Below are 27,337 nucleotides of genomic sequence, written 5' to 3'. Positions count from 1 at the left end.
GCTTAGAAGTACACTGCACATTTAACCATGTGCTATGATACGTCCATGGAAAATTTTCAATAGATGCATAAATTTATAATCCATTATTTCATTTTTTATGAATCACATTATTTTATATGTCTATCTTGAACATTTTATTAAGATTCTTTCCTTAAAGATATCATTCTTAGGATCCATCTAATGCCAGCCTGTAAGCCATTTGATGCACCAATCTCGGATATATAGCTTGTTCTAAGCCATCCTTGCCTACAAGTTCACCTTTTGCACCAAACCTTCAAGCTATCACACCTACGTACAATCTCCATAATCACATCTACACCAACTTAATTCTCCTCGCCTTAAAATACCCTCCAACCTCCTATAAATTAAAGCCCCAACATTTTTTTTAAGGTCTACGAGCAATAAGTGTAAATCAACTAAGTCATCAAGTTTGATATGAAGAATTGGCTAAATTTGATAGGATATAATCTATTTTGTAGTGTAATTAAGATTATATTATAATATTTATTACTTTATTTAATAGAGTTTAAAAAAAATAGATTCGCTATCTTAGTGGTCCCCTTAGTATCGACCCTATGGATATAGAGAGAGGTACATATAGGTACACAAGTCATAGGCACATGATACTCAAGTTGTCAATTTCTGAGAATCGACCCTTGGTCATTACGCCAGAAATGTCATGCGCTCACTGTCTGCACTACGTCCTGGGGATTACAAAATATAATAAAATTTTGTAATATGGATTACAAGACCAATACCATGTAATCCGATTACATTACGAGGTCACAGTTTAACTAAAATTTAAATACCAAATATACCCCTAGTTCATTTTCGGTATCAATCGGTCATTGACGTCACTTCTGTCGCCGACCATCGGGGGTCACCTTCGGGTGCTGCGATCGCCCACCCACCACCGCTTCCGGGCGCCCGTCATCAAACGCCACTTGCCGTCGACCGCCACCTCCGAGCATCGCTGGCCACCACCTCCGGGTGCCACAGTCAACCACTACCGTCGGCAACGACCTCCAGACACCGTTAACCACCAGCCGTCGACGGCCACCGCCGCCACCTGTCATCGGTCGTGACCACCATCGCCGATTACCGGTGCTGCTGGCGCCACTGCTGCCACCTCCGAGCACCATCACCCACTATCACCGGCCGCCACTGCCAACTCCGACAGAGGTGCGACGATCGCTACCATCAGTCATCGTCTCCAGTAGAAAGATTTTTTTATCATTTTATAATAATACAAATTATATTTTTTATAAAAAATTACATATATTATATTACTAAATATAATAATATAATACAAATTAAATTATATTACAAACTAAATTACATTTTAACCAAACACAGCCTAAGGTTAACTCAACTCGATGGTCTCAAATATTTGTTAAATACAAATATTGATGTCGATAAATTTAAAGGAATATAAAAATAAAATGAAGTTTGAAATATTCCTTGATTCTCCTTCTGGAAGCAATTTGAATCGAACCGTGGCAGCAGCTGCGCGCAACGCGGGTAAGAACACGCCGTGCCCCGTTGACTGGAGGATGAAGTGGTCGAGGAGGGGTGACATGGCATGCCATCACTTGCGCTACCTCCCCCTCCCCATTTGTGGCATTCCAGTAAATAACTGTTCGTCCCTGCCCTTGCTTGTTTACACCGGCAGTAGTTGCCTTGTTGGAGCAGCCTTTGAATACGCAGCTGCTTTTCCTCCCCCTTCTCCTTGGTTGCATCGGGAGAAGAAAAGAGGAAGAAACGAAACCCGCAAACGCCGTCGCCAAACTCGGCGGTCCTTCTCTTCCTCATCGATCGCCGAATTCTTCATTTCCAAAGGATCAAAAGGTTAGATTTGTATTCCCTCTTCGTATTCTTCGACCTTTTTGGCTACCGGTTGTCCATCCTTCTTCCGTCAAATCTCTCCTCTTGAAATCAGTTTCTTCAGGGACATGGATATAGAATGTTATGTTGTAATTATTATTATTATTATTATTATTATTATTATTATGATGCTTCGGCGTTTGTTCTTCTTGTGTATACAAGTTTAGATAAAGTGTTATGTTGTGAATATTATTATGCTTTTCAGTTGGTGCGGTAAAGTTCAAGAAATATTTATACAGTAGTAACGAGGAAAGTGTTTGTCTTTTTTGCAGTATGCTTGAAAAGATCATCATGATCAAGCTGTGTAAGACTGCATAGATCATCCATCTATAAAAATGTATCCAAAATTATATCGCTAGTGCCCAAGGTATTATCTTTATTAGGAAGTAAGTTTACTGAGTTTTGTCTCACATTAATAATTCTAAGTTTAGAGTTTGATCATGTCATCATGAGTTTATAGATACCCATGGAATAGAGTCCAAATCATATGTGGTATTAGAGTCCAAATTCTAGGGTTAGAATTCCAAAAATTATTCACAAGAGGCTGACCTCTCGTCTACCTATCAGCCCCTTTTATTCAAATCTCTCTTCTTCCCCTCTAACGAGCAAGCTTATTTATTATTAGATTCTTCTTTCTCTCCTACCTTCTTTTCCTTGGGCTTCTCCGTTGCTCTGACAGTGTCCACATTATCTACACAATGAATGAAACTGTGATAACTGCAATAACGCTTCCCAGTCGGATTAATGTTAATTTCTCTATTCAAGCAGACCGGGCTTTATGCTATTCTTCCCATTGACTTGGATAGGAGAACGTCAATCCCCTCACTTTCGACTTTTGCTTAGACTAAAGGATAAATCTTACATTGCCATTGCAAGGGTGGGAGCTACTGCCAAGAAAGTGAAAAGGGTACAATTCAGGTACATTTAACCTCTTCTTCCTTCACCAAATCTAGAGTCCTCTCCTGGATCCACTAGTTCTCTTGGATCCACTACACCTAGTTGCAGGTCCACAATGTCATATGGCTATTTGGATCCCCATCTATTTTGCTTCATTGTGCAGTGCTTCTACTTGACAACAACCAGTCATATTGGTTGCTCCACTTCTGCTCCTGCCACACACATTGTCTGCAAAGAGATCTCTTGTAAGCATAAAACAATAGGTCTTCCTTTCATCATATTGGTAGCAAACATGCATCCATTCGATGTGATGTCTCGCATTTCCTATCCTAGCTGTGATGACCTCTTTTGTGTCATCTTTTGCAACCTACATTTCTAGAACTCGTCATCGTAAGTAAGATTTGAACCTATCTTCTTATGCTTGTAGTGATCTAGGTCTATTCTCACTAAATCTTGTTGCAACTGTATATCACCTTTACTTTAGAGCTAGTTAAGCTCCCTTGATCTTGTGTTGCCAATTGGTGTTCGAGCAAACTATCTTCCTATTGCTCCCAATCTTTGGTTGTGCTTCTTCCTAGCAAGAAGCTTCACTCTTCTATAATTTGGTGCCTATTCAAATTGAGTGTCTTTCACAGTTGATGTGTGGCTTCCGCCTTCGTTTAACAAGTCTAGGAGGAGGGATAGTGTTGTCTTCGATTTGATGGTCTTCCAATGCCATCAGTTGTTTCAATTTCCTTAATTTGCTCTTTGGACTTTTGTAACTTGCCCTCTTTTACCTCTTAGTACAATTTTTTTCCTTCTAATAGAACACCAAATCAAATTGAAACTCCCATGGAAATCGATACCAAGTTGATGCTGCACGGGATAATTATCTCATATGGAGAACAAACGTCACACAGAAAATATTATTAGAATCGAAAAGTTAATTTATACTAGGAGGTATAGGGCCTTTTACATAACAAAAGGGCCTAGTCTCCTTAACAATTTTTCTTAAATACAAGGACTAACTTACCCTAAGAAATCTAGCAAGCTTTTAAAAATTTATAACTCAAAATTAAAACTAATTCTAATTAAGCATAAACTTCAAACTGCATCAGTCTCTTGATTAAAATAAAGATCATATCTTTGATCTTAAAGATCATATCTTTACTTCCTCTATGAATTTATGACCAAAATCCACTAATAAATTGATGGTGGGTACACCAAGGTTTTTCTTTTATACCGCAATGCCTCTATTAATTATATTTTAGCACACATAAGAATGATTATTGTAGGTTTATAATTTATTATGTAATTAATCCTAAAAATATAGTGGAACACACTTTTCAGTTAGTTTAACTGTTTCACTCAAACCATTGTGCTATGGGATTTTTTCCTATCATTTAATAGTTGTCCTCAACAAGTCAGGTTTGTTCAATATGGGCAATGCTTCACAATTGAAATGTCTTCTGCGTTTGCTAAGCAATCAAGAAATGTATTAGAATTCAATCATCCATCTAAAGTAACGGGGCATCACCTTTGCATGTCTAGGTTATGTCAATTTTTGTTTTAGTAAAGTGACTAGATTTTTCTCTGAAAATAGTGCAATATGATTGAGGGCAAGGTTGCCAATTATCTATGGAGCTATATATATATATATATATATATATATATATATGGATGATAATATTCATTAAAATTATTCGAATGATTCAATCTAGTTTTCATGACACTAAGTTCATCGTCAAAATGAATATAGTTGGTTACATCTTTTATGTATTTGGTAGCAACAATGGTGTTTCCTCTTTTTATGTGGATGCAAGTATTTTAACCACAATTTTGCTTTTAAAATAAAGCAAGGTGGTAAATTAGGTCGATAATGAAATTTTTAAATGATGAACCTATTCTAGCTAAAATATGATGGATGATGCATAAACTAGATGAAAGATTATTTGTATGATCTTTTTTTTTTTTAGTTTTTTTAAAGACGTATGATGGTTGGATAAAGAAATGATGAGTTTATTAATGTGACTGATGATGAATCTGGAATGATGGTACAAAGGTTTTATTTAAAAACTAATTAAATGCAAGAATTTAAACTAACCAAATAAATAAAAATTATTTTCAGAAATAGAGGTTGCGCTCCTATCGAAATTATACAACTCAACTCCATTTGTTGAAGTTATTATCCATATATCTTTGTCAATCAACAAGATAGTAATGCAGAATATGCATTTCAATTTGCGAGACCTCTTGGCATAGACACTAAATCAGTCTTACTTGAAATACTAATCCTTTCACAATATCCATATATAAATCCATAGACAATTCAAACCTGGACAGAATTTCAAATGGTGTTAACTGACAAGCTAAAAGTTATTTTTTCTGTTGCTACTCTTTTTGAGCTATGGAAAAGAGAGGATCAATCAAAATGTCACCAGGCAATTTACCGTTTGGTCTTGTAGTCTCCAGAACAAGTAACCTAATTCCCATGCCTATAGAAGAATAATGTCTGAATTAAGAGAAAAAGGATGCAGAGAGTTCATGCTGGAAAAAGATGATGTAATGGCACATTGTTTTTTTTAAACATATATATTTTTTATTTTGAAAACAAAATGAAGTATAAAGTGTATGGTGCTATGCCATTCAACACTAAGGATGTGGACCTTGATGCCACATAGAGGCAGAATACTTCTTCCTGATTTGAACTTTTTGAGACTGGGTCTTTGAGCGAAGACTATGCACTCACAATATAAACAAGGTTGAGGAATACAAGCACACCTTTAATGGAGAAGAGGAGGGCAGTGTGTTGGTGTTGGGCGTTAACAGAGGTTCGACGTTCTAGCATCGGCCAACACATGTAATGGCTAGAGATGGTTCTAACACTAGTGGAGGTTTGATGTTATTTGAACAAAGAGCCAGCAGGCAGGGAACATGTGTGCAACTCACATGAAAGGCAATTGTGGAAGGAGGTTAGACAATTCACAAAGGTGCTGATAGCTCAACTCGCAACTTGCAACTCGCTAGAGAAATGGTAGGTGATGGTGCTTATAGTGCACTGAGCTATGCTATAATTTCTACTAGAGAAGTCATTCAACAATCAATAAAGGTGCTCTCTCTCTCTCTCTCTCTCTCTCTCTGTGTTACAACTGTTGGCTCCAAACCTCACAAACAACGGTGTTAAGATCATACGAATTTATACAACTCTTATCAAATAAGGGTTTGGTCTCATGGGCAAAAATTGCCTATAGAGAAGATTTATAGTTCTATTTTTGGTGAGTTAAAAAAAAAAGTGTGTTGGAGAAGAGGTAGACACATCTAAATGGGTATTGAACGAGGGTTCATGTGTAGGATCGAGGAAAGATGGTTGTGACTCCTCTCATGAAAGCGGGGAGAGAAAAGCGGACATGTTACCATATGAGCCAAATAAGATTTGTTCTCTATGCCAGTTGCAAGATGAATCAAATATGCACATCTTCTTTGACTGCCCCATCACTCGGGCTCTATGGTATAAGGTAAAGAGATGGATAGACATTAGATATGAGATCCGAACAATTGAAGAGTTATTCTAGATTTTTGGCTAGCACTATAAATGCTGAAGTTGCATCATAAAAGCAAGGCACCTCGCTGTTTCGAGTATGATTTATGTATTGTGGGAAGCTCGTAATAGATATCGTTTTGAAGATCTTGTTCCCGATCTTGATAGGATGTTCCGCAAACTATAGATACATGTGTATCAACTTGTGGATTTCTAGGGATTGTATGCTCTTTATTCTAAGCTCTTAGTGCTACTCTCTTGAGACATTTATAAAACATTTACCTTTCCCAAAAAAAAAGGGAGAGAAAAACATGAGAGAGAACATTAGAAAAATACCAAACACTAATCAGGATTCAGCTTTAATTCCACTTGATGCAGCACCAAAATTGAATTAAAACTCATAGAGAATTGACCTCAAATTAACACGATATAGGGGAATAATCAGCTCACTCTGAGAGCAAATCTCATACAGAGAAATCTTACACTAGGAAAAGTGTTATTAAAATTGAAGAGTTAACTTATAAGAGAAGAGAGGTCTAGAAACTTTTTATAGAACAGTTAAAACGCTTAATCTCCTAAACTAATTTAACTAAAGACAAGGTCTAACTTTTCCTAATAAATATAACAATAACAACAACAACTAAGTCTTATCTCTTACAACATTGAGCTCTATGGATCCTTTTACGCCATTGAGCTCTATCTCTTACTATATCATCATCTATACTTAAATAAATTTTATTTTATTTTATTGTTGCTAATCAAATCTTTTTTGGTCTTCCTCGTTTGATATGCGTGTTTGTCATAGTTTCACATCCTAATAAATATTAAAATTAGATTGTTCCACTCTTCTTTCAACATTGTTATCATTTTTGCTTTGTCCAACAAAGGGAAAGGGCTGAGTTATGCTATCCATCCCTAGTGAAAACTTGAAGAAGAAAAAAAAAACCTGTTTTCATTTTTCTTAGCAAAGTGTTGAATTGTGCTGTCAAATCCTTTCTGTGGACCTCTCATGCTCGTTCTTTTTTCCTTTAATCTATTACATGTTGTATGCACACCTTTTGGAAAAAGTATTCGAGATATGTCCTGAGATCACTTTTCATTATTGTTTCTCCTTTTCCTTCTTTTTTATCTTGTCTCCTTGTTGATGTGTTGGTCTAGGGTCAAACACATCAATGGTTGATCCTACATTGAAGGGATCATCCCTTACATGCCTCAGCTATTTCTAGATTTTTATTGATCTGAGGTCAAAGGAATTACTGGTTGCGTGCTTCATTAACTCCTCAAGTTGTTTTCTCATATATGCTTGTCTCATGCTATTTCTAATTCAAGCAACAAATTGGATAAAGATAGTTTTTATTCACGGGCTTAAAGGAGAGTGTTAAAGGTATTGGTTTATTAGGCATTACATGGTGGGATTCAGTCCCACATACTTTTAGGTTTACGGTTCCATCGTGAGTATATACACACCCATGTATGACTATTTCATCATAATTCATAAGACAATACAATATTTTACTACCCCAAATTCTACATCTAATAGTATTCACTTTTTAAAATTCTTGTATATATCTTATTTGCATTTTGTTTAGCTTCTTTTAAACCTTACAATTTCTACTGTAACCTATTCAAGTTATCTACCTACATGTTTTATTGGCTTTCTTTGAATATGTCCATATCATCTTAGTTTTTCTGGATGTTTTTTTACTTCATCTTTCCTACTAATACCAAACAACATTTCATTATTGTGAAAGTACTGAGAAGTCTCACATGACTCATCCTTTTCCATCAGTTCTAGACATAATAAATGATTTGCTGTACAAATGCTAGGGTCCTGGAGCTGGGTAGAACTGAGATGCACAAGATCCACCAACTTACAAGGTCTAAACAATATGTCATTGTATAGTCCTGCTCATCATCTTAGTGTTTTAACTGAAAAGGCCTTGTAAAAGCCTTTTAACTCAAGATTGAATATCAGTTAGGCATATCATCCTCAAACTTTCATGATGTTTCTTATCTCATTTGTGAAAATTTGTACATATATTGTCTAAAAGTTCTCCATTAGACACACTAGAATCAGATAGTTATGTTGGATGCATCTCCAGGAGACAGGAGTCCAATACTAGGATTGCGACATAGTAGAATCCTTTTCCTATGATTATTTCTTTGCAAAGCTACTCAAACATTTATTTTGTTTCTTTTGGCTTATAATAGCATTCATGCAAACCTCAGTCTAGTCATCACTAAGATCTAGAATTGTGTAATTAAGAATTTAGAGTAAACTAGTTTTATTATCTATCTAGCACTAACTCAAATTTTAAAATGTAACACTTTTATCTACCTGACTTCTGTTATCCTTATGTTGTAGCACCGGAGTTGCTTTCTTTGGAAACAATTGGTTGTCTTTTGTCTGTATTAAGCATTGAAGATGTAATCCTAATGCAAAGAGTCTTTTATTTTGTTTTTTTACTTACAGATCTTTATGGATCTTTCTTTGGCTATTTCTTCGAAAGGTTTAGAGTTTATTATTTTTGCAATAAAAATTTGTCTATGTACAAAATAAGAGCACATTTTGTGATTGCTATTTCTCCCTAAGCTTTAGCAAGAATGGAATGCACTTCCTAAGGTGATAATACCCAATAATTTTCTCTAATGTTTTAAAGAGAGATCTTCTCAAATAAATTATCTACCTATTCTCTTTGCTAAAAGAAACATCAAAAAGCATGACTAGTAAAAAGTTGTGAATACATTTCTTTTTTCTTTTGTTTTAATTGTATCAAGATCATTCCTTCCCTTAAATTTGGCATATCCTGTTTTGTAAACATGATAGCACTTAGCACTTTTCAATTGAATTTCTTCCTATTCATATGCCTTGTCTAACAGGTTTTCTCGACTACCATGTCAAATTCACCTGAGATGTTAGTGAAAAACAGTGATACCCCTGAGCTACACACAATGGAAGAAGAATATGCAAGACTAGTGTTGCCAAGAGAGACCATATTATCCAATTTTGATTCTCGGCAGTCGTCAGTTCAAACAGATAAAAAGTCCTACATCTGGTGGATGAAAATGCTGTTCATCTGCCTTCTTTTGGTGCTAGTCATTTCTATCCTTGTGAAATGGGGAATTCCATTTGTTTTTGAAAAGGTAACTCATTTTCCCTTTCTCCATTCCGTTCACTTAAATTTCTTGATCTTCTCTATGTTAAGACAGGAAGTTTCATTCCAGCACTCCTGGCTTATTTCTAGGTTGCATATGCTTGTGGTATTTGAGCAGGAAGTCTTGTGCAACATGAATTAAGAAGCTAACACCTCATCAAAATAAAACCTCATGTGAGATTTATTGGTATATAAATCTCCAAACTACTCCCTAACATGGTTTTTAGGTCCAATAACTTCTTGCTCTGCCAATGATATTCTGCCTTGATGTTTTGTTAGTTTCTCACCAGCAGTACTATAAATTCACACATTCATGTTCCTTGTTTGGCTCTGATATTAAGCTAGATTAGTTTTGATCTCAAAATAATTCAGTTGTTTTGATAAATTTGTAACCTATAGAACATGTCCTGGTGGTATCACCATGGTATGCAATTTTTATAGATATCTTTGTTTAGAAAAAATATACAAATATTTGCACAAGTATCATTTATTTGCCATGTTGATCTTGTTCTCAACTGCTCAATAGATTCTTCTACCAATGATGGAGTGGGAAGCAACTGCTTTTGGGCGGCCAGTTCTTGCTTTAGTACTCGTTGCATCCTTGGCTTTGTTCCCAGTTATTCTAGTTCCTTCTGGACCATCCATGTGGCTGGCGGGAATGATTTTTGGATATGGTCTTGGATTTATCATAATCATGGTAGGAACTACAATCGGCATGGTGTTACCTTATTTTATTGGTTTACTATTTCGTGAGCAGATACATGTACGACCTTTCTCTTCTCTATTTTCGTTTTTTCCCCATACAAATAAACCCAAACTGAAGATCCAAGTTAATCTTTGTTTTTTCTCCCTGATCAACATATGCAGAGGTGGTTGAGTAAATGGCCACAGCAGGCTACCATACTTAGGCTGGCAGGGGAAGGAACTTGGTTTCAACAATTTCAAGTTGTTACACTATTTAGGATTTCACCATTTCCATATACGATCTTCAATTATGTAGTAGTAGTGACGAGTATAAAGTTTGAACCTTATTTTTGTGGTTCAATTGCTGGAATGATACCGGAAGCTTTCCTCTACATTTACAGGTTAGTGATCTGTTTGCTGGTCCATTTAATTTTCCATCCTCTTCGCTTGTGAACAGATCAAATATTTGTTTATTCTCAGTTTAAGACTCGGATATATATATATATATATATACACACCACCATGTGAAAGAGTTGGTTAGCCTTAGCTCATTGATCTCCTTGACCATATTCCTTCTTGACATTCCATTTTGCTGGAAGCTTTTTCCGTGTTTCTAGTTTATGTATACTTGTGACTAAGTTAATCATATTTAAAAGTTTACTGAATTTTGGGTTGATGCAGTGGACGATTGATACTGACATTGGCAGATATGCAATATGGAAAGTATACCATGAAACCATTGGAGATTGTTTACAATATCGTATCCTTTATAGTTGCTGTTGCCATTACAATTGCCTTCACAGTTTATGCAAGGCGAGCTTTGAATGATCTTAAAGAGGCAGAAAGCAGTAACAGTGAAGACATCCATGCAAATCATAATTTGATGGAGCTTGATAAATTTCCATAAGAGAGAACATGGTCTTGTTCTCTGCCAATCACTGATGTGTGATATAAAAGCATAGTGGAAGTCTCTAACCATCTTTGCTTGTAATATAAAAAGATTCATGCTCTTGAAGATTGGTAAGAAAAAGATAAATAGATTGACCATGCAACACAATTATCAGGCGAGTCATTACGCAGACAATTACAGTGTACAATTTTGCTGGCTAGTTTCTTTTCTTTATCAGCATTTTGTATAAATGTATGTGTTCTTTTGTTTATCAACTTTTTGTACAAATGCGTGCTTTCTTTCACCAGCATGATGAAATTCATTTTCCAGGAAACGTGAATCAGTGTGAAGAAATAATATTTGGATCGTTGGGAATAGAATTGTATGTGTTGATTGTAGTAAACAGTGATTATACTCATTTTAGGTGTCATTCATAATTCGTTCTTAGGTTATGTGAAGCGAGAAAAATTATGGGGTTAGTTTATAATTGACCATTATGTTGATTAAGGGGTGGAAGGATTTTTTTTCGAGGGCAAATACCCGTTAGAATAGACTTTTGTCAATTCGTCCTTAGATCAATACGGAGAAGGTAAATTATGAATAGTTATTAGTCATTAGTACAAGCCTAAATATGGGAAAAATATGCTCAGAGTTGAGCATGTGTTGATGTGGCAAAAGACGATTCACTCACCCTTAGCGCCCTTGTCAATTCATCCCTAGACTAACACGGAGGAAGTAAATCACAGATGACTACTAATTATTAGTGCATGTGTTAAGGCATGAGGGGAGGTAATTCGGACACGTCGAGTTTTGACTCTAAAATTTTATATGGTAGTATCTTATATTTTAATCACCACACCATCCCGAGGGGGTCGTCGGGCATGTGTTGATGAACTATAGTCAAGTTGAGATGTATGCCATTGTCTACCAATGACATTTTACGATCGTAAGCTTTTCCTAGGGTCTGGTAGCACCTCCAGTACGTTAAAGTGAGGCTGATGCATCTATCAATAAGAATGCAATATTTTCTCAAAGGGCGCACTACATTTAGTGAGAATGGATTGCAGATCAGAGGATGATTCATTTTATGAATTGGTTCATTTTAATAGATCCTATTATTTAAATAGATGAGATTTATCATAATCCACCAATCACAATCAATGGACTATCCTCTGGTCCATAATTTATAGACCATCCTCTGATCCGCAATTTGCAGACTATCCTCTGGTCTGCAATTTACGGACCAGAGAATCCCGTTTACATTTTGGTACCTTGCTTGGAGGAATCATTCCAACGTCTTACGTCCTACGTCCTACATCCTACGTCTTGTACAGAAATTGTTAGAAATTATAAATGAGAAATCAAAAGGTTTAAGTGTCTTTTGGATAGTTAAAGAGTGACATCTTATGAAGAGGTAGTGTGCCTCTTAGGAAAGGATGCAATCTTCATCATCCAATTCAAAATGGATGGATGAGATCTAATTAAACCAAGAGATTCTTATACCCCGACATTTAGTATAAATAAAGTCCTTCACATCCTCATTTCATTCACTTAATTCCTTCCAAGCAAAACAAGCATTGTATTCCATACTTGCATTGGAGAGTTCGAGAAGTCTTCTTCTGTTCGGAGGTCTTGTAATTTGCAGTGCTGCTATCGCAAGATAAAGTCGTTGTATCTTGGGAGACAATTGTCGTGTTCCGTGAGCACCGTGTGCGGGGCAAATTCATCTTAAAGAGATAGAGTCTAACTCTAGCCTCGACTTCGTCAAAATGGTGGTATACTGTCATTCTACCCACACTCAGATTGCACCAATACAAAGATCCCAACAATTTTAAGACGAATTCTAATCGTGCAAACTAATGGTTGAGATCAACAATGGTTTGACCGCCATTCCACACGGAGAAAAGCCGGAGAAGTTCAACGGAACCAACTTCAAACGATGGCAGCAAAAGATGTTGTACAATGCTAAACCTCGTACGGTTTCTGCATAAAGACCCACCAGTTGCTACGGAAGGAAAGTCCAATAATAAGGCTGCATGTGATACGTGGGCGCACGGAGATTTCCTGTGCCACAACTACGTTCTCAATGCATTGGACAGCACGTTGTATAACGTGTATTGTTTGATGAAAACGACAAAATCTATATGAGAATCACTTGAAAAGAAATATAAAATCGAAAATACTGGATTGAAGAAATTCATTGTCGAACGATTTCTCGATTTCAAGATGATGGATTCCAAGAGCATGACATTTCAAGTCCAAGACATGCAATTGATAATGCATGATCTGGATGTCAAAGGCATGAAGCTAAACGAGTCGTTCAAAGTAGCTGCGGTAATTGAGAAACTCTCTCCGTCATGGAAGGATTTCAAAAATTACCTGAAGTACAAGCAAAAGGAGATGGGGCTTGAAAACCTAATCTTAAGGCTACGAATTGAGGAAGATAATCGAAAGATGTCCAACTCCAGAGGAACAAAGTGGGCAGTCGACGAGATGTCGAACATGGCTGAGCCAAAAGACAAAAAGTCGAACCAATCCAAAAAGAAGGCTCAAGGCAAGAAATTCAAGGGCACATGCTACAACTGCGGAAAGCCAGGACACATGTCCAAATACTGCAGACGCTCGAAGAAACCAACCAAGAGTCAGAAGGATGCTACGAATCATGTTGTAACTTCTGACGACATGGAATTAAATCTCACTGCGGTCGTGTTTGAAGCCAATACGGTGATGGATAACCTGAAGCAGTGGTGGATCGATACTGGAGAAACACATCATATATGTTCTGATAAGGCGATGTTCTCCAAGTATACTCTGATAAGTGGAAGAAAGCTCTATATGGGCAATTCCAAGACATCCCCGATTGTCAGACTCAGGAAGGTTGTTCTAAAAATGACGTCTGGGAAAGAGCTAATGCTCATTGATGTGTTCCATGTTCCCGACATCAAGAAGAACATAATTTCTGGATAGACACTTGTTAAAATCGGTTTTAGACTAGTGCTCCAGTAAAAAAACTTTATACTTACGAAGAATGGTGTATTTGCAGGTAAGGGGTACTTAGAACAAAGTATGTTCAAAATGGTTGTAATGACTATACATCATGACTTTGATGATAATAAAATAAAAGCTTCCAACTACGTTGTTGAGTGTTTTCATTTATGGCATAATCAACTTGGGCATGTCAATAATAATACTCTTAAACGTCTCGTCAAGTTAAATTTATTACCAAATGTCAATATGGACAAAACATACAAATATGATGTGTGTGTGGAAGCAAAAATGACGAGACTACCTTTTTATTCAATAGAAAGGTCAACGACTCCTCTAGAGTTAATACATAGTGATCTATGCGACTTAAAATTCATGCAAACTATAGGAGGTAAAAAGTATTTTATTACTTTTATCGATGACTGCACGAGGTTTTGTTATGTCTTTCTTTTAAGAAGTAAAGATGAAGCCTCAGAAGCTTTTAGAACCTATAAAACAAAAGTTGAGAATCAACTTAATAAACAAATTAAAATAATTCGTAGCGATAGAGGTAGAGAATATAGTGCACCGTTTGATGAGTTTTGATCAGAATCTGACATTATCCATTAGACAATGACACCTTACTCGCCTCAATCAAATAGTGTCGCCGAACGTAAAAATTAGACATTAAAGGAAATGATGAATGTCTTGTTGATAAATTTAGGCTTACCCCAAAACTTATGGGGAGAAGCTATATTATCAACAAACCACATTCTCAACAAAATCCCTCACAAGAAAAATGATAAAACACCATATGAGCTATGGAAAAGTCGCGAGTCATTGTACAAATACCTGAAAGTGTGGGGGTGCTTAGCAAAGGTTGAAGTACCCAAGCCAAAGCAAGTAAACATCGAACCTAAAACATTTGATGCGATATTTGTCGGATATGCCCATAATAATAGTGCATATCGTTTCATAATTCACAAGTCAAACATTCATGATATTTATGTGGGAACAACCATAAAATCTCGAAATGCGATATTCTTTGAAAACATATTCCCGAATAAGAAGAGAAACATTCAAAGTAATAATAACAAAAGTTCTAACGAAAATGATGTTTCTGAACTTAGTTGTCATAAAATGACTATTGATAATCAAGCGAAGAGCCACGTTGGAGCAAATGGGCTAGAGTTGAGAAATCATTCGGGTCGGACTTCATGACTTTTATGTCGAAAATGTACCCAAGAACATTAAACGAAGCTCTTTTTAGTCCCGACGTCCCATTGTGGAAAGAAGCTGTCAATAATGAAATCGAGTCCATCATGAATAACCATACTTGGAAATTAGTGGACCTTCCTTCTGGTACTAAACTATTAGGTTGTAAGTGGATACTAAAATGCAAGTATAAAGCTGATAGATCGATTGACAAGTATAAAACCAGACTTGTAGCCAAAGGATACAAGCAAAAGGAATGTATCGATTACTTCGATACCTACTCACCGGTGACAATGATTACGTCCATACAAGTGTTGATAACCATCACAGCATTGTTTAACCTTGAAATACACCAAATGAATGTTAAGATTGTGTTATTAAATGATGAGATTGAAGAAGAAATCTATATGGAGCAACCCAAGAGGTTCGTAGCTCCAGGAAAAGAGGAAAAGGTGTGTTGACATATTAAGTCGTTGTACGAACTTAAACAAGCGCCTAAACAATGACACAAAAAATTTGACAAAACAATGCTGTCAAACAAATTTAAAATAAATGAATGTGACAAATGTATTTATGTCAAACACACACCTAAAGGTCATGTAATTGTTTGTCTATACGTAGACGACATGCTTATAATGGACAGTAATCATAAGGTAATCATGAGTACAAAGAAAATGTTGACTAAGAATTTTGATATGAAAGATATGAGTCTAGCAGATGTTATATTGGGAATTAAATTCTCAAGAAATCCAATGGGATAGTTTTGACACAATCCCATTATGTAGTGTCAGTGTTGAAAAGGTTCAATGCGTACGATCTCTCTACCGTAAAAACACCTATAGATCTAAGTTAACACTTAGCAAAAAATCATGGGGAGCCCATATCACAATTGGAATACTCTAGGTTAATAGGTAATTTGATGTATCTCGCAAACTGCACACATCCAGATATTGCTTGTGTGGTAAACAAGCTAAGTCATTTTATGAGTAATCCAAACGACAACCATTAGAAAGCATTGATGTAAGTTCTTAGATATTTGAAATATACTATGAACCACGGATTACATTACGGAACATATCTCACTGTCTTAGAGGGATATTGTGATACTAATTGGATATTAGATACAAAAGATTCCAAATCCACTAGTGGGTATGTATTCACAATCGGTGGAGGAGCGGTACCTTGAAAATCCATAAAGCAGATATGCATTGCTCGGTCAACTATGGAATCCGAGTTTATGACACTAGACAAAGAAGCAGAAGAAGATGAATGACTGAGGAATTTCTTGGAAGATATTCTGAATTGGACGAAACTTGTGTCGTCGTACTTATACACTGTGATAGTCAATCGGTGATTGGAAGAACACGGAGTAATATGTATAATGGTAAGTCTTGACATGTATGTCACAGACACAATGCCATTAGGTTGTTGATCTCGAACGAAGTGATTGCAATCAACTATGTCAAGTCAAAAGATAACTTGGCAGACCCTCTTACGAAGGGGCTAAGTCGAGATCAAGTATACTACACATCGAGAGGAATGAGACTAAAAATCTACAACTAAAATGACTGTAGCGGTAACCCAACCTTGTTGACTGGAGATCCTAAGATCTTAGTTCAATGGGACAACGAAGTTACAGAAGTTGTGTTATAACACATGAGATATATTATCTTTATCCCAATCCTAGGATGAACTTCTGCTATCCTACCACATGTAGTGAGGTTAAGAGTATGCTTTTAATGACTTCTATATCTTTATAAGGTGGAGTATGGTAGGAAACTCTTGATAGAAGTGTGACCTATGAGTGTGTGAAGATTGGCTACTTCAATGAAACACTCATGAATCCAAGATGGTGCTCATGTCCAAAACGGAACTAATCATGAGAACCAAAAGTAGGTGAGATAAGTCTCTGTGTGCGTGTTATTGTCTTAGTATACACAAACAACTGAGCAGTTCATGACATCACGTTCACTACGCAGCCTAGTATGCTCGATAACATTCCACTACGGAAGGTTCAAAGCCACAAGCTACCTCTCTCGATGTATTAACTTATCGATTGAACTCTCCTTAGGTGATAACATGCATGCATTAATTTTCATTTATGTGGGGGATTGTTAGAAATTATAAATGAGAAATTAAAAGGTTTAAGTGCTTTTTGGATAGTTAAAGGGTGACATGTTATGAAGAGGTAGTGTGCGTCTTAGGAAAGGATGCGATCTACATCATCGAATTCAAAATGGATGGATGAGATCTAATTGAACCAAGGGGTTCTTATACCCCTTCATTTAGTATAAATAAAGTCTCTCACATCCTCATTTCATTCACTCAATTCCTTCCAAGCAAAGCAAGCATTGTATTCTATACTTACATTAGAGAGTTCGAGAAGCCTTCTTCGGTTCGGAGGTCTTACGATTTACAGTGCTATTATCGTAAGATAAAGTCATTGTATCTTGGGAGATGATTGTCGTGTTTGTGAGCACCGTGTGCAGGGCAAATTTGTCTTAAAGAGATAGAGTCTAACTTTAGCCTCGACTTCGCCAAAACGATGATATACCGTCATTCTTTCTGCGCTCAAATTGTACCAATACAAAGATCCCAATAGAAATAACTAAGAGAACAATAGATAAAAAAATTATGGGGGGAAACTTGGATTCCAACAACCATCAAAGTCTAAATTGGAGACACTATTAGATAACTTCGTCATGGTTCAGAGTAAACAAAATGGGAAGTTTGAGCGAATGCACCAAGACATAGGATAAGTGCCCAAACAAATGGGAGGTAAGATAGACGATTTGTACAATCATACGAAAATGTTGAAAATCAAATTGTGCAGATCGAGCTCCAAGGAGATTTCCAAGGCAACTAGAGCCAACCCCAATGGAGCATTGCAACACTCTTACCTTAAGGATCGGTAAAACTTTGACAATCCGAGGGAAAGCAATAAAAGTGAAGGAGCTGCTATTGACAAAGAAGATGAAAGAACTCACACATCATCCATTAGAGAGGAGCCTACAAAGGAATCCGAAGAGACAATTAAGTAACCTAAAGGCAAGATACCATTGAGGAAACTTGTTGGCCAAGGAGAAACTAGACGAACAATTCAGTCAATTCCTAGAAAAGATCAAGAAACTTGTTGTGAACATACCCTTCCTTGACACCTTACAACAAATGCTGACCTTTTCAAATTCATGAATGACATTCTTTCATACCAGAGGAAGGTAGTGGACTACAAGACTGTAGCTTAACGGAGGAGTGTAGCGCATTAATCCAAAATAAGTCGTCTCCTAAACACCAAGATCTACATAGTTTTTCTATCCCATGCACTATTGGTGATACTAAAATCAATAAATCTTTTTGTGATTTTGATGCTCACATGAGCCTCATGTCTTTATCTATTTGCAAGAAACTTAGTTTGGGTGAGTTGAATTAACGACTAGGCTTTACAACTTGTGGATTATTCCGTCAAGTACCTACTGGGTACTCTTGAGGATGTGTAAGTAAAGGTAAGAAAATTTATTTTGCCTACCGACTTTGTAATATTGGTGATGGAGGAAGACCCTCATATCCCTATTATTTTTGAGATGCCTTTCTTGGCCACCACTAGAGCCATGATAGACATCAAGAACCACAAGCTCTCCTTGACAGTTGGCAAGGACAAGATCGAATTTGATTTATCTAAAGCCACTAACCTAGCTCCTACAAAGAATGCTTGTTGTAGGGTAGATTGTTTGTAGATGGTTTGCATATGGATGATAAATTACCATGGGGATGCCCACAAATTGATCCAATAAAGAAGGGGAGCATTGATGAAGGATTTGAATTTGAAAATGGAAAGTTTAACATACATATCATTGCAAAGCAGGTGAAGAACAAGAAATACTGGAGGTGGTCGAATACGACCCCCTCAAACCAAAGGCTCTGAGTTAAAATTGATAGGGGTTGAGCTTGCGACCTAAAACAAGCAATTCTTTAGAGATAGCCCAAGTCTTTTTCCCTTTTTCCTTTAGGTTTTCTCCTCACTTTTAACTTATTCTTTGTTTAATTTCAGAGTTAGAAAATTTCATGGGCTAGCCATGGCAACTGCGATAGCCATGGTAAACAATCTAGGAAGTAGCATGGAGCGGTCGTACAAGCTGCCACAGGCGTGCCAGACCTTATAAAACCCAACACGGTTGTGCCACCTGCTGAAAAAAATCTACCAGTATAGATAAGTGTGCTCAATAAGAAATAAATAACAATTAGATAATATCTATTCTCTGACTTTGGCATCGAGTGTTCCTTTGAGGCCTTGTATGAGTAATGCAAAACATTATTGGGCGACAAGTCTTGAAATTGATAGGTAAGTGCCTCTTGCATGGGAAACTCTAGGAACACAATGGAATGACAAAATAACTTGGATTAGAAATTGATATTTTAAGATCAAGTTACCTTGCACCACGTACAAAGAACTTTCAAATTTAGCCTCAGTGAAACTATTTGTGTGCCTTAGCTCATTGGTGATACTACTCGATAGGACTAGGCAATAGCGTAGCTAGGATTTTCAACTAGGAGGGGTGAATTTTAAAAATTCCAAATATTAGTGCAGATTAATCTTCACTATCCAAAAGCCTAAATTTTGAATTTAAGAAGCTGAACTTAAATTCAAAAATTCTGACCATAACCCTTGGTTCTAGTTGAAATAATGATCCGTCAATTCCCAAAGCTTATCTATGACTCAAAGTCAAAAAAATCATTTGAGATTTTATTTCCTCATAATATTTAGCATTCCTACATATAAGACCCCATCCTAACTAGCAACATAATAAAATAAAGTTTATATTTTATAACTCTCCTTCGATTAATGAAACATAAAAGAAGAAAGGAATAACTTACTCCTCTTGGAAGACCGTTGTTTTTGAGAAAAATAGAGAAAAAAAAGATAGGAAGGAAGAAGCAAAAGAGAAGAGCTTTACATTCTTCATTAGCAACTTCGACTAGTTTTGGTGATCTTGGCAATGAAACGAAGAGAGAAAGGCAAGGCAAAATATGGTTATTCTTGTGGCGCCAATAAACCACTAAAAACATGAGAAGAGGAAGAAGATGTGAGGGTTGAGAGCTGCTCTTGTTGTTGGAAGAGAGACATAGTTTTTGATTCTACATTTCTTATTTGTTGGAGAATATAAAGGAGAAGAAAGGAGAACTCATGTGCTTGAGGAGAGGAGATGAAAAAAATTGTAGATTTACTACCATTGGAGAAGAGAAGGAGAAGAATAAAATAAGGAAGAAAAGGAAGAGAAAAATAAAAGAAAGGAATGGATAAAGGGGTGGCATACAATAAGTGCGAGATTGCAACGTGCGTACGGAGAAAATGAAGAGAAAAAAATGAAATAGAAGGTTTCCTCAAAATATATCCCAATTCATTTTAAATTGATCGAACTCGTCTAAACCTTAAACTAGGTTTGACCATAACTTAACCAAATCAACTTCAAATCAATCTTAGTTTGAACCAACGTAATCCTTATCTCAGCACCTACCCATTGGATTTAGCTAGAACCCGATTCAATTTTAATTTAGTACCTTCACTTTGTATCCTATGATTTAGTTCATCTATTTATTATTATATATTTTATTTTAAAAATTCAATACTTAATATTTCAAGTCACTATATTTCCTAATAAAAGTGGTATCAATGGATAACATAGGTTATGGGCTTTTCAAATACGTGATCAATTTTAGTTTCCAGCAATGAAGGGTGATGAATTGGCTAATCAAAGTGATAGTGAGAGATTTCAAATACAACAACAACCAAGCCTTATCCCACTAGGTGGGGTCGGCTATATGAATCATTTTACACCATTGAGCTCTATCTGCTAGTATATCATCATCTATATTTAAATAAATTCTATCTTATTTTATTATTTCTAACTAAGTCTTTTTTTATCTTTCTCTTCCTCGTTCGATCTAAACCGGATACAGTATCCCCATCGAAGATGGAGTACCCATCGCCTATGACAAATGGGATGCACCAACTAAAAGAAAGATTGAGGTCGACGCTAAGGCAACGCAAACCCTATAATATAGTTTAACTATAGAAGAGTTGAACCAAGTTGGATTTTTCAAAAGTGCTAAAGAACTTTAGGAGAAGCTGACCGAGCTACATGAATGGACTTTCGACACCAAGGTATCAAAACATGATTTAATTTTGAACAAATTATATAATATAAAAATCACGATCAATCAGAAAGTTAAAAATCAGTCAACAACCTTCACACGATCAGTCAGAAAGTTAAAAATCATGATATTATCAAGTATACCCTTAATGTCTTTCTTAGGAACACCTCGTTGGCATCTATAGTAAATACTTACAAAGTTTCCAAGAATCTTTCAATTCTTAGATTAGATGAACCTTTTTAGAATTTGAAATACACAAACAGTCTAATGGTACTCCAGCCAAGAAAAGTATTGCTTTAATTGTAGGGAAAATCAAAACAAAGGAGCTAAAGCACAATTCTTGAATCGAGCCCAATTCTGAAGATGAATCAAACTGAGAAATGTCAACGGTATCACCTCCAAACTAGTCAAACTGGTTTAGAAAATGTTTAAAAAAAGATCCAATCAAATAGTTGTTAGGGTCGAAATGTGCTAGGAGAAGGGGGGGTGAATAGCTCGTCACGCTCGTCGTAGCTTGCTTCTTGATGATGATATGCAGTGGAAAGAATAAGAAACAAAAATGCATGCTAACACAAGGATTTACTTGGTATCCACCTCAAGAAGAGGTGACTAATCCAAAGATCCACACACACGAGCACTCTCCACTATGAAAACACTCCTTTACAATAATTACCGAAGGCAGAGAAGCCTTACAACACTCTTAGTACAAGAAGAAAGAAAGGGTAGCGAATACAAGTAAGATCTTACAAAATTTACAGCATAAAATCCTAACCCTAGCTTCTTCTTCTTGTGTTGAACGTCTCTTGATCTTGGAAAGACAGCAATCCTTGATCCAAGAATGCTTCAAGAACCGGCGTGAGTCTCTGTGGAGAAGTCGCTGAGAATCGCGTGAAGAGGAATGGAAGAGCTGCTTAGGAAATCGCTTGCCAACGACTATAACCTGCGCCAACGGTCGGATCACAATCGATTGAATGACTCTCAATCGATTGGGGAGGTTTTGGATCGATCGGTTGATCGATCCAGAGCGCCTCTGTGCTCTTTGAAAATCGCCTGAATCGATTGCCCAATCGATTCCAAGCTTCTCGCGATTTTCCAACCTCCCAATCGATCACCAGATCGATTGGAGGCTCCCAATCTATCGGATGATTGATTGGGAGGGCTTCTGTGCAACGACAACACTCCCTCAATCAATCCACTGATCGATTGGGAGGAGTTTTTATCGCGGCCACAGTCCAATCGATCAACCGATCGATTGGACATGATTCAATCGATCGGTTGATCGATTGATCCAAACCTGATTTGCTCTAATCAAGTCCCAAACCCCTAAAACCCAACATCGGGTCAACCATGACCTGTTGGGACATCATGCCTAGCATTCGGTCACCCTCGGCCTGCTAGGACTTCCTCACTAAGTGTCCGGTCAATCCCTTTGACCCACTTGGACTTTTCTCCTTGTGTCAAGTATCCGGTCAATTGCTCTTTTTCATCTTTTGTAAAATCTTGGGCATAAAACTTTTCAACTAATTTACAAATATCCTCAATTTTGAAAGACTCCATCGCATTTTGAGGATTTAAGGCATTACTAAGAATGAGCAATTCCATAGCATCATCACTAAAGCGTCCATTAATTTCTTGCAACTGTGAATCTATAGAAGCATAAAAGAGATCTACCTGATAATGATGCTCAATGGTGAAATTGTCTTGACGAACGTGAGCTCGTCCTCGCCTATCAATATACGGAGCATTAAAATCAGGAATATCAATATTTTGAAGTTCACAAAAAGATTTCACTTTTGCAAGCAAATCATTCCATTTGTTATCCCTCATATGTTGAAGTAAATTCTTGGTAGATAATACCAACTCCATTACATTTATAATATCCTGAGACTTACTTTGTAAAGCCTGACAAAGAATATCCATGATCCCCATAATCTCATTCATAAGATGCAAGATGAATACAAAATTAAAAGAAGTCATTTCATCATAAACAGATGTTGCATCTGCTCGTTGAGAAGGAAGCCCATCATCTATAACCTTGAGCAATACCGTACACGATGCACGAAACATCTTAATTAGGCCTTTCAATGATCTCAAATGAGAACTCCAACGTGTATCAGCAGCTCGTTGTAAAGTACCTATTTGATTAATTTCATGCCCTGTCTCGAGTTCATTAATTGCAATCAAATGTGCAATGTCATCCGCATGAGCATTCTTCAATTCATCATTACGCTTACATGAAGAACCAACAATATTAACTATAAAAGTTAATCTATCAAAAAATTGATGAATAGGTGTCACATTTTTTGATGCTGCAACTAAAGCCAATTATAACCGATGAGCAAAGCAATGAACATAATAAACACCTCTACAATCTTTTATAATCAAAGCTTACAATCCATTAAACTCACCCCTCATATTACTAGCTGTTGGAGTGTATACTGAAAGCCTAAGCTTTTGTAAACATTTATTTTGAATAAATAATCACATTTGGTCAAATAATCTACATTTGTTTGTAGTTGTTCAATTAATTTATATTGTAGATAACATAGTATGTGGTGTCACATGCAGAAGATGATGTTATCAGTATCTTATAAATTATAAACAGTAGCTCACGACCAAAATGGAAAGGAACAAACCATTGGAAGGTCGTAGTGTAATTAGGAAATAGTTTATCTTAACTATATAATTACACTAGTACACTTAGAGTGTATTGAGTAGGACCATTAGAGGTCGTTTCTTTTATACTGACTTTATAAAGAAACAAAGACCTCAGTTATTATGGAAGTGTGTGCTCTTAATCCTAATATAATAACAAGCACATATATTTAATATTTATTTCTTTAATTTATCAATGGGTGAGATTTAGTTCGATGAATCAATAAGCCCGATAAATTGGGAAATGATATCACTTATAGTGTGTGTTGTTGATTATAGAAGGAAACTGTGTCCTAGAGATACTAGGTTGATAATGTCCCCAAGAGGAGCTCATAAGGATTGTCATGTTAAACCCTGCAGGTGGACTTAGTCCGACATGATGATAAAGTTGAGTGGTACTACTCTTGGACTAAGATATTAATTAAATGAGTTGTCAGTAAATCACTTAATTAGTGGACATTCGATATCTTAAACACAGGGAGACTAACACACTCATAATAAGAAGGAAGCCCAAAAATATAATTTGGGATTGGTGCGGTAGTTCAATAATAGTTCTCTAGTGGAATGAATTATTATTGATAAAATTAAGTTGTGTGTTCGGGGCGAACACGGAATGCTTAATTTTATCAGGAGACCAAAATCAATTCTTCCTCTCGGTCCCTATCGTAACCTCTTATTTATAGAGTACTATACCCACCTATACCCACCTTCATACCCATGATAAGGGGGCCGGCCAAGCTAGCTTGTGGTTCAAGCTAGGGCCGGCCAAGCCTTGGTTCATGGGTGGCCGGCCCTAGCTTGAACCCAAGCTTAGGTGGCCGGCCCCCATTAAATTAAAAAAGAATTTTAATTTTAATTTTTATTATGTGGAAGATATAATTTATTAAAGAGAATTAAAATTAAAATATCTCTCTTAAAAGGATCTACAAAAGATTAAAAGAAAGAGATTAGATATCTTTCCTTATTTGTAGATTGGAGAGATATTTTATTTTTTCTCTTTGTAAATTATTCACATATTGAAAAATAAAATTATAGAAATTTCTTTTTATCAACCATGAAGGGATTTTTGAAGAGAAATTTTATTTTAAAATTTCCGGAAACAAATTAGGAAGTTTTAATTTGTTGATTGAAACTCTCCTAATTTGCCCCTTTTGATGTGGTCGGCCAAGACATGGAGTTTTAAGAAATTTTGTTTAATTTTTCTTAATTAATTCATGTCAAGGAAAATTAAGGAAATTTTATTGTAATTAAATTTCCTAATTTACCAAGGCTAAGGAATATAAAAGAGGGGGTTGGAGTGCCTTCAAGAAAAACAACCTCTATTATTCTCTCCCTCTTTTCCTTGGTGTTGTGGCCGGCCAACCTCTCTTCCCCTCTTCCTCTTTGTGGTGGCCGAAACTCTCCTTGGCTTGGAGCTCTTGTGGTGGCCGGATACTACTTGGAGAAGAAGAAGGAGAAGAAGAGAGAGCTTGCATCCCTTGAAGCTTGGTTGGTGGTTTTTTCTTCATCCTTGGTGAAGCTCTTTTGTTTTGGCCGAACCTAGCTAGGAGGAGAAGAAGGTGCATTGGTGGTTTCTCATCTCGAAAGATCGTTGCCCACACAACGTCCGAGGTTAGAAGAGGAATACGGTAGAAGATCAAGAGGTCTTTCTAGAAGGTATAACTAGTAATTTTTCCATTCCGCATCATACTAGTTATTTTTGGAAATAATACCAAATACAAGAGGCTTACGATTCTAGTATTTTGAATTTATTTTTGATGTAGTGTTCTTATGTTTATTTCTTTTCTTTGTGATTTGATTGTTCCTTTCGGTTAACCTAAAGTTATTTTAGGAAATTAAATATTAGTTTTCCATAAAAGGTTTTGTCTAGTCGGTGGTGGTTGCTCCCATATCCAAGAAGGTCATGTGCCTCGCCATGTCAGTACTGGGAATCAATTATGGAAATTAATATTTAATGGAATTAATAACTTAAGGTGATTTGGGTCGAACGTGTTAAGTTCCGCAGGAGATCCAAGTCAAAACCTAAAAGAACAAATAGATTAAGTTTTGGATCAAATGTGTTAAGTTCCGCAGGCGATCCAAAATTTAATTTAAAAGAACACATGGTAGCTAGGAAAAGGTTCAGACCTTTGTACAAAATTTTTGTACAGTGGAACCTCTAGGTTTTCCGAGTAACAACCAACAATTGGTATCAGAGCTAGGGTTTTGCCTCTGTGTATTTGGTATTAGTTTAATTATGCACATGTCATACATAATTTAGGCATGATAATAGTAGGATGTGCTAACTTTGTGGATGCAGGATCCAACTATTATGGCTTATAGTTTTATGTGTGTGATTGGACCCTTGGACATGTCAAGGGCATTTATATGTGTGTGCAAGATTGTATTATAAAATACAGCAGGAGCTGTATTTAGTTTTATTAGGATTTTATTTTGATCTAGATACATGTACATTCCTTTTATGGAATATAGGATCAAAAATGTAAAATTCTATTTTTGTCGCGGATCGAATCTTGCAAAGCGTGGAACCTTCTGGGGACCAGAGGCGCAGCGGAATAAGGAGCAAGATGGATGCGACAGCTAGACCCGGTAGCGGTGGCCAAATATGACAGCAGCTTAGGATGACAACACACGGAGGACAACTATAGATAAAAGCCATAATAGTTGAAAATTAGATTTTCTATTTATTGCTTTTATATTATGCTGTGTGTGTATGTTAGTATACATGTTTAGTAGGCTAGCATAGTTAAAATTCCTCATTTATAAATAACTAAGTGGGAGAGGGATTTTTAAGTAAATCCCATGGTCTTCATTACTGGTTTGTAAGTGATGCAAACAAGCTTGTGCGTTGGCTCTGAGTGCCTTCCTCCATATCGGATGAGCTTGTTTGTGGATCACTAGAACAGACTTCCATTTTGGATGACTATAGGAAGTTAATTAAGAGCGTGTGATCTTCCCCATCGGAAGGGGCATAATCTTATTAATAGACTTAGTGTCAAGTAATGATATACACTTAGGCACATCTAACAGTATCCTCCCCATCGGAGTCACTGTTATTATTTGTGTGACCAAAGGACACCAACTATTAATTTTATTTGTCAAAAAGTTAGGTTGACAAGATAATAAAATTAATGGGTTAAAATCCTCCTTTTATAAATGCTGAATTTGTATACGTCCACACTATCGTGGCATACAATATTCACGGTGTTTTGAGGTTTTGGTCAATTTAAAATAGTATTATTTGAGGAATCAATATTATTCTAAATTTAGAGTTCTGACCAAAAGTTATTTATGATTCTTAGGATGACTTTCAACCCACTGTCCATC

The 27,337-nt window shown here is 36.4% G+C and overlaps 2 protein-coding genes across 4 annotated transcripts; one reads left to right on the top strand and one right to left on the bottom strand.

The window, feature by feature from the left end:
* Nucleotides 1-1,622: 1,622 nt before the first annotated feature.
* On the top strand, nt 1,623-11,333 carry LOC122052336 (TVP38/TMEM64 family membrane protein YdjX-like). Of its 3 annotated transcripts, XM_042613812.1 has the most exons (6): nt 1,623-1,848; nt 8,126-8,176; nt 9,179-9,442; nt 9,980-10,216; nt 10,321-10,538; nt 10,819-11,333. In XM_042613812.1, the coding sequence occupies exons 3-6, from the start codon at nt 9,194-9,196 to the stop codon at nt 11,042-11,044; spliced, it is 930 nt and encodes a 309-aa protein (XP_042469746.1). In that variant the 5' UTR covers nt 1,623-1,848; nt 8,126-8,176; nt 9,179-9,193; the 3' UTR covers nt 11,045-11,333. The 3 variants fall into 3 exon arrangements, with proteins under 3 accessions (XP_042469746.1, XP_042469747.1, XP_042469745.1); XM_042613813.1 differs by lacking the exon at nt 8,126-8,176 and having other exon boundaries at nt 1,624-1,848; nt 9,980-10,150; XM_042613811.1 differs by lacking the exon at nt 8,126-8,176 and having other exon boundaries at nt 1,626-1,848.
* A 3,801-nt stretch (nt 11,334-15,134) lies between these two features.
* On the bottom strand, nt 15,135-23,770 carry LOC122050604. The gene is made up of 3 exons (XM_042611497.1): nt 23,764-23,770; nt 22,885-23,670; nt 15,135-15,286 (listed from the first exon to the last, which is right to left on the bottom strand). The coding sequence occupies exons 1-3, from the start codon at nt 23,768-23,770 to the stop codon at nt 15,135-15,137; spliced, it is 945 nt and encodes a 314-aa protein (XP_042467431.1).
* Between the last annotated feature and the right edge of the window lie 3,567 nt (nt 23,771-27,337).

This window comes from Zingiber officinale, chromosome 3A, assembly GCF_018446385.1.
Source record: "Zingiber officinale cultivar Zhangliang chromosome 3A, Zo_v1.1, whole genome shotgun sequence".
In the NCBI taxonomy this organism is placed as follows: domain Eukaryota; kingdom Viridiplantae; phylum Streptophyta; class Magnoliopsida; order Zingiberales; family Zingiberaceae; genus Zingiber; species Zingiber officinale.
Note: the sequence above shows the minus strand (reverse complement) of the source record. Positions and strands in the feature narration are given on the sequence as shown.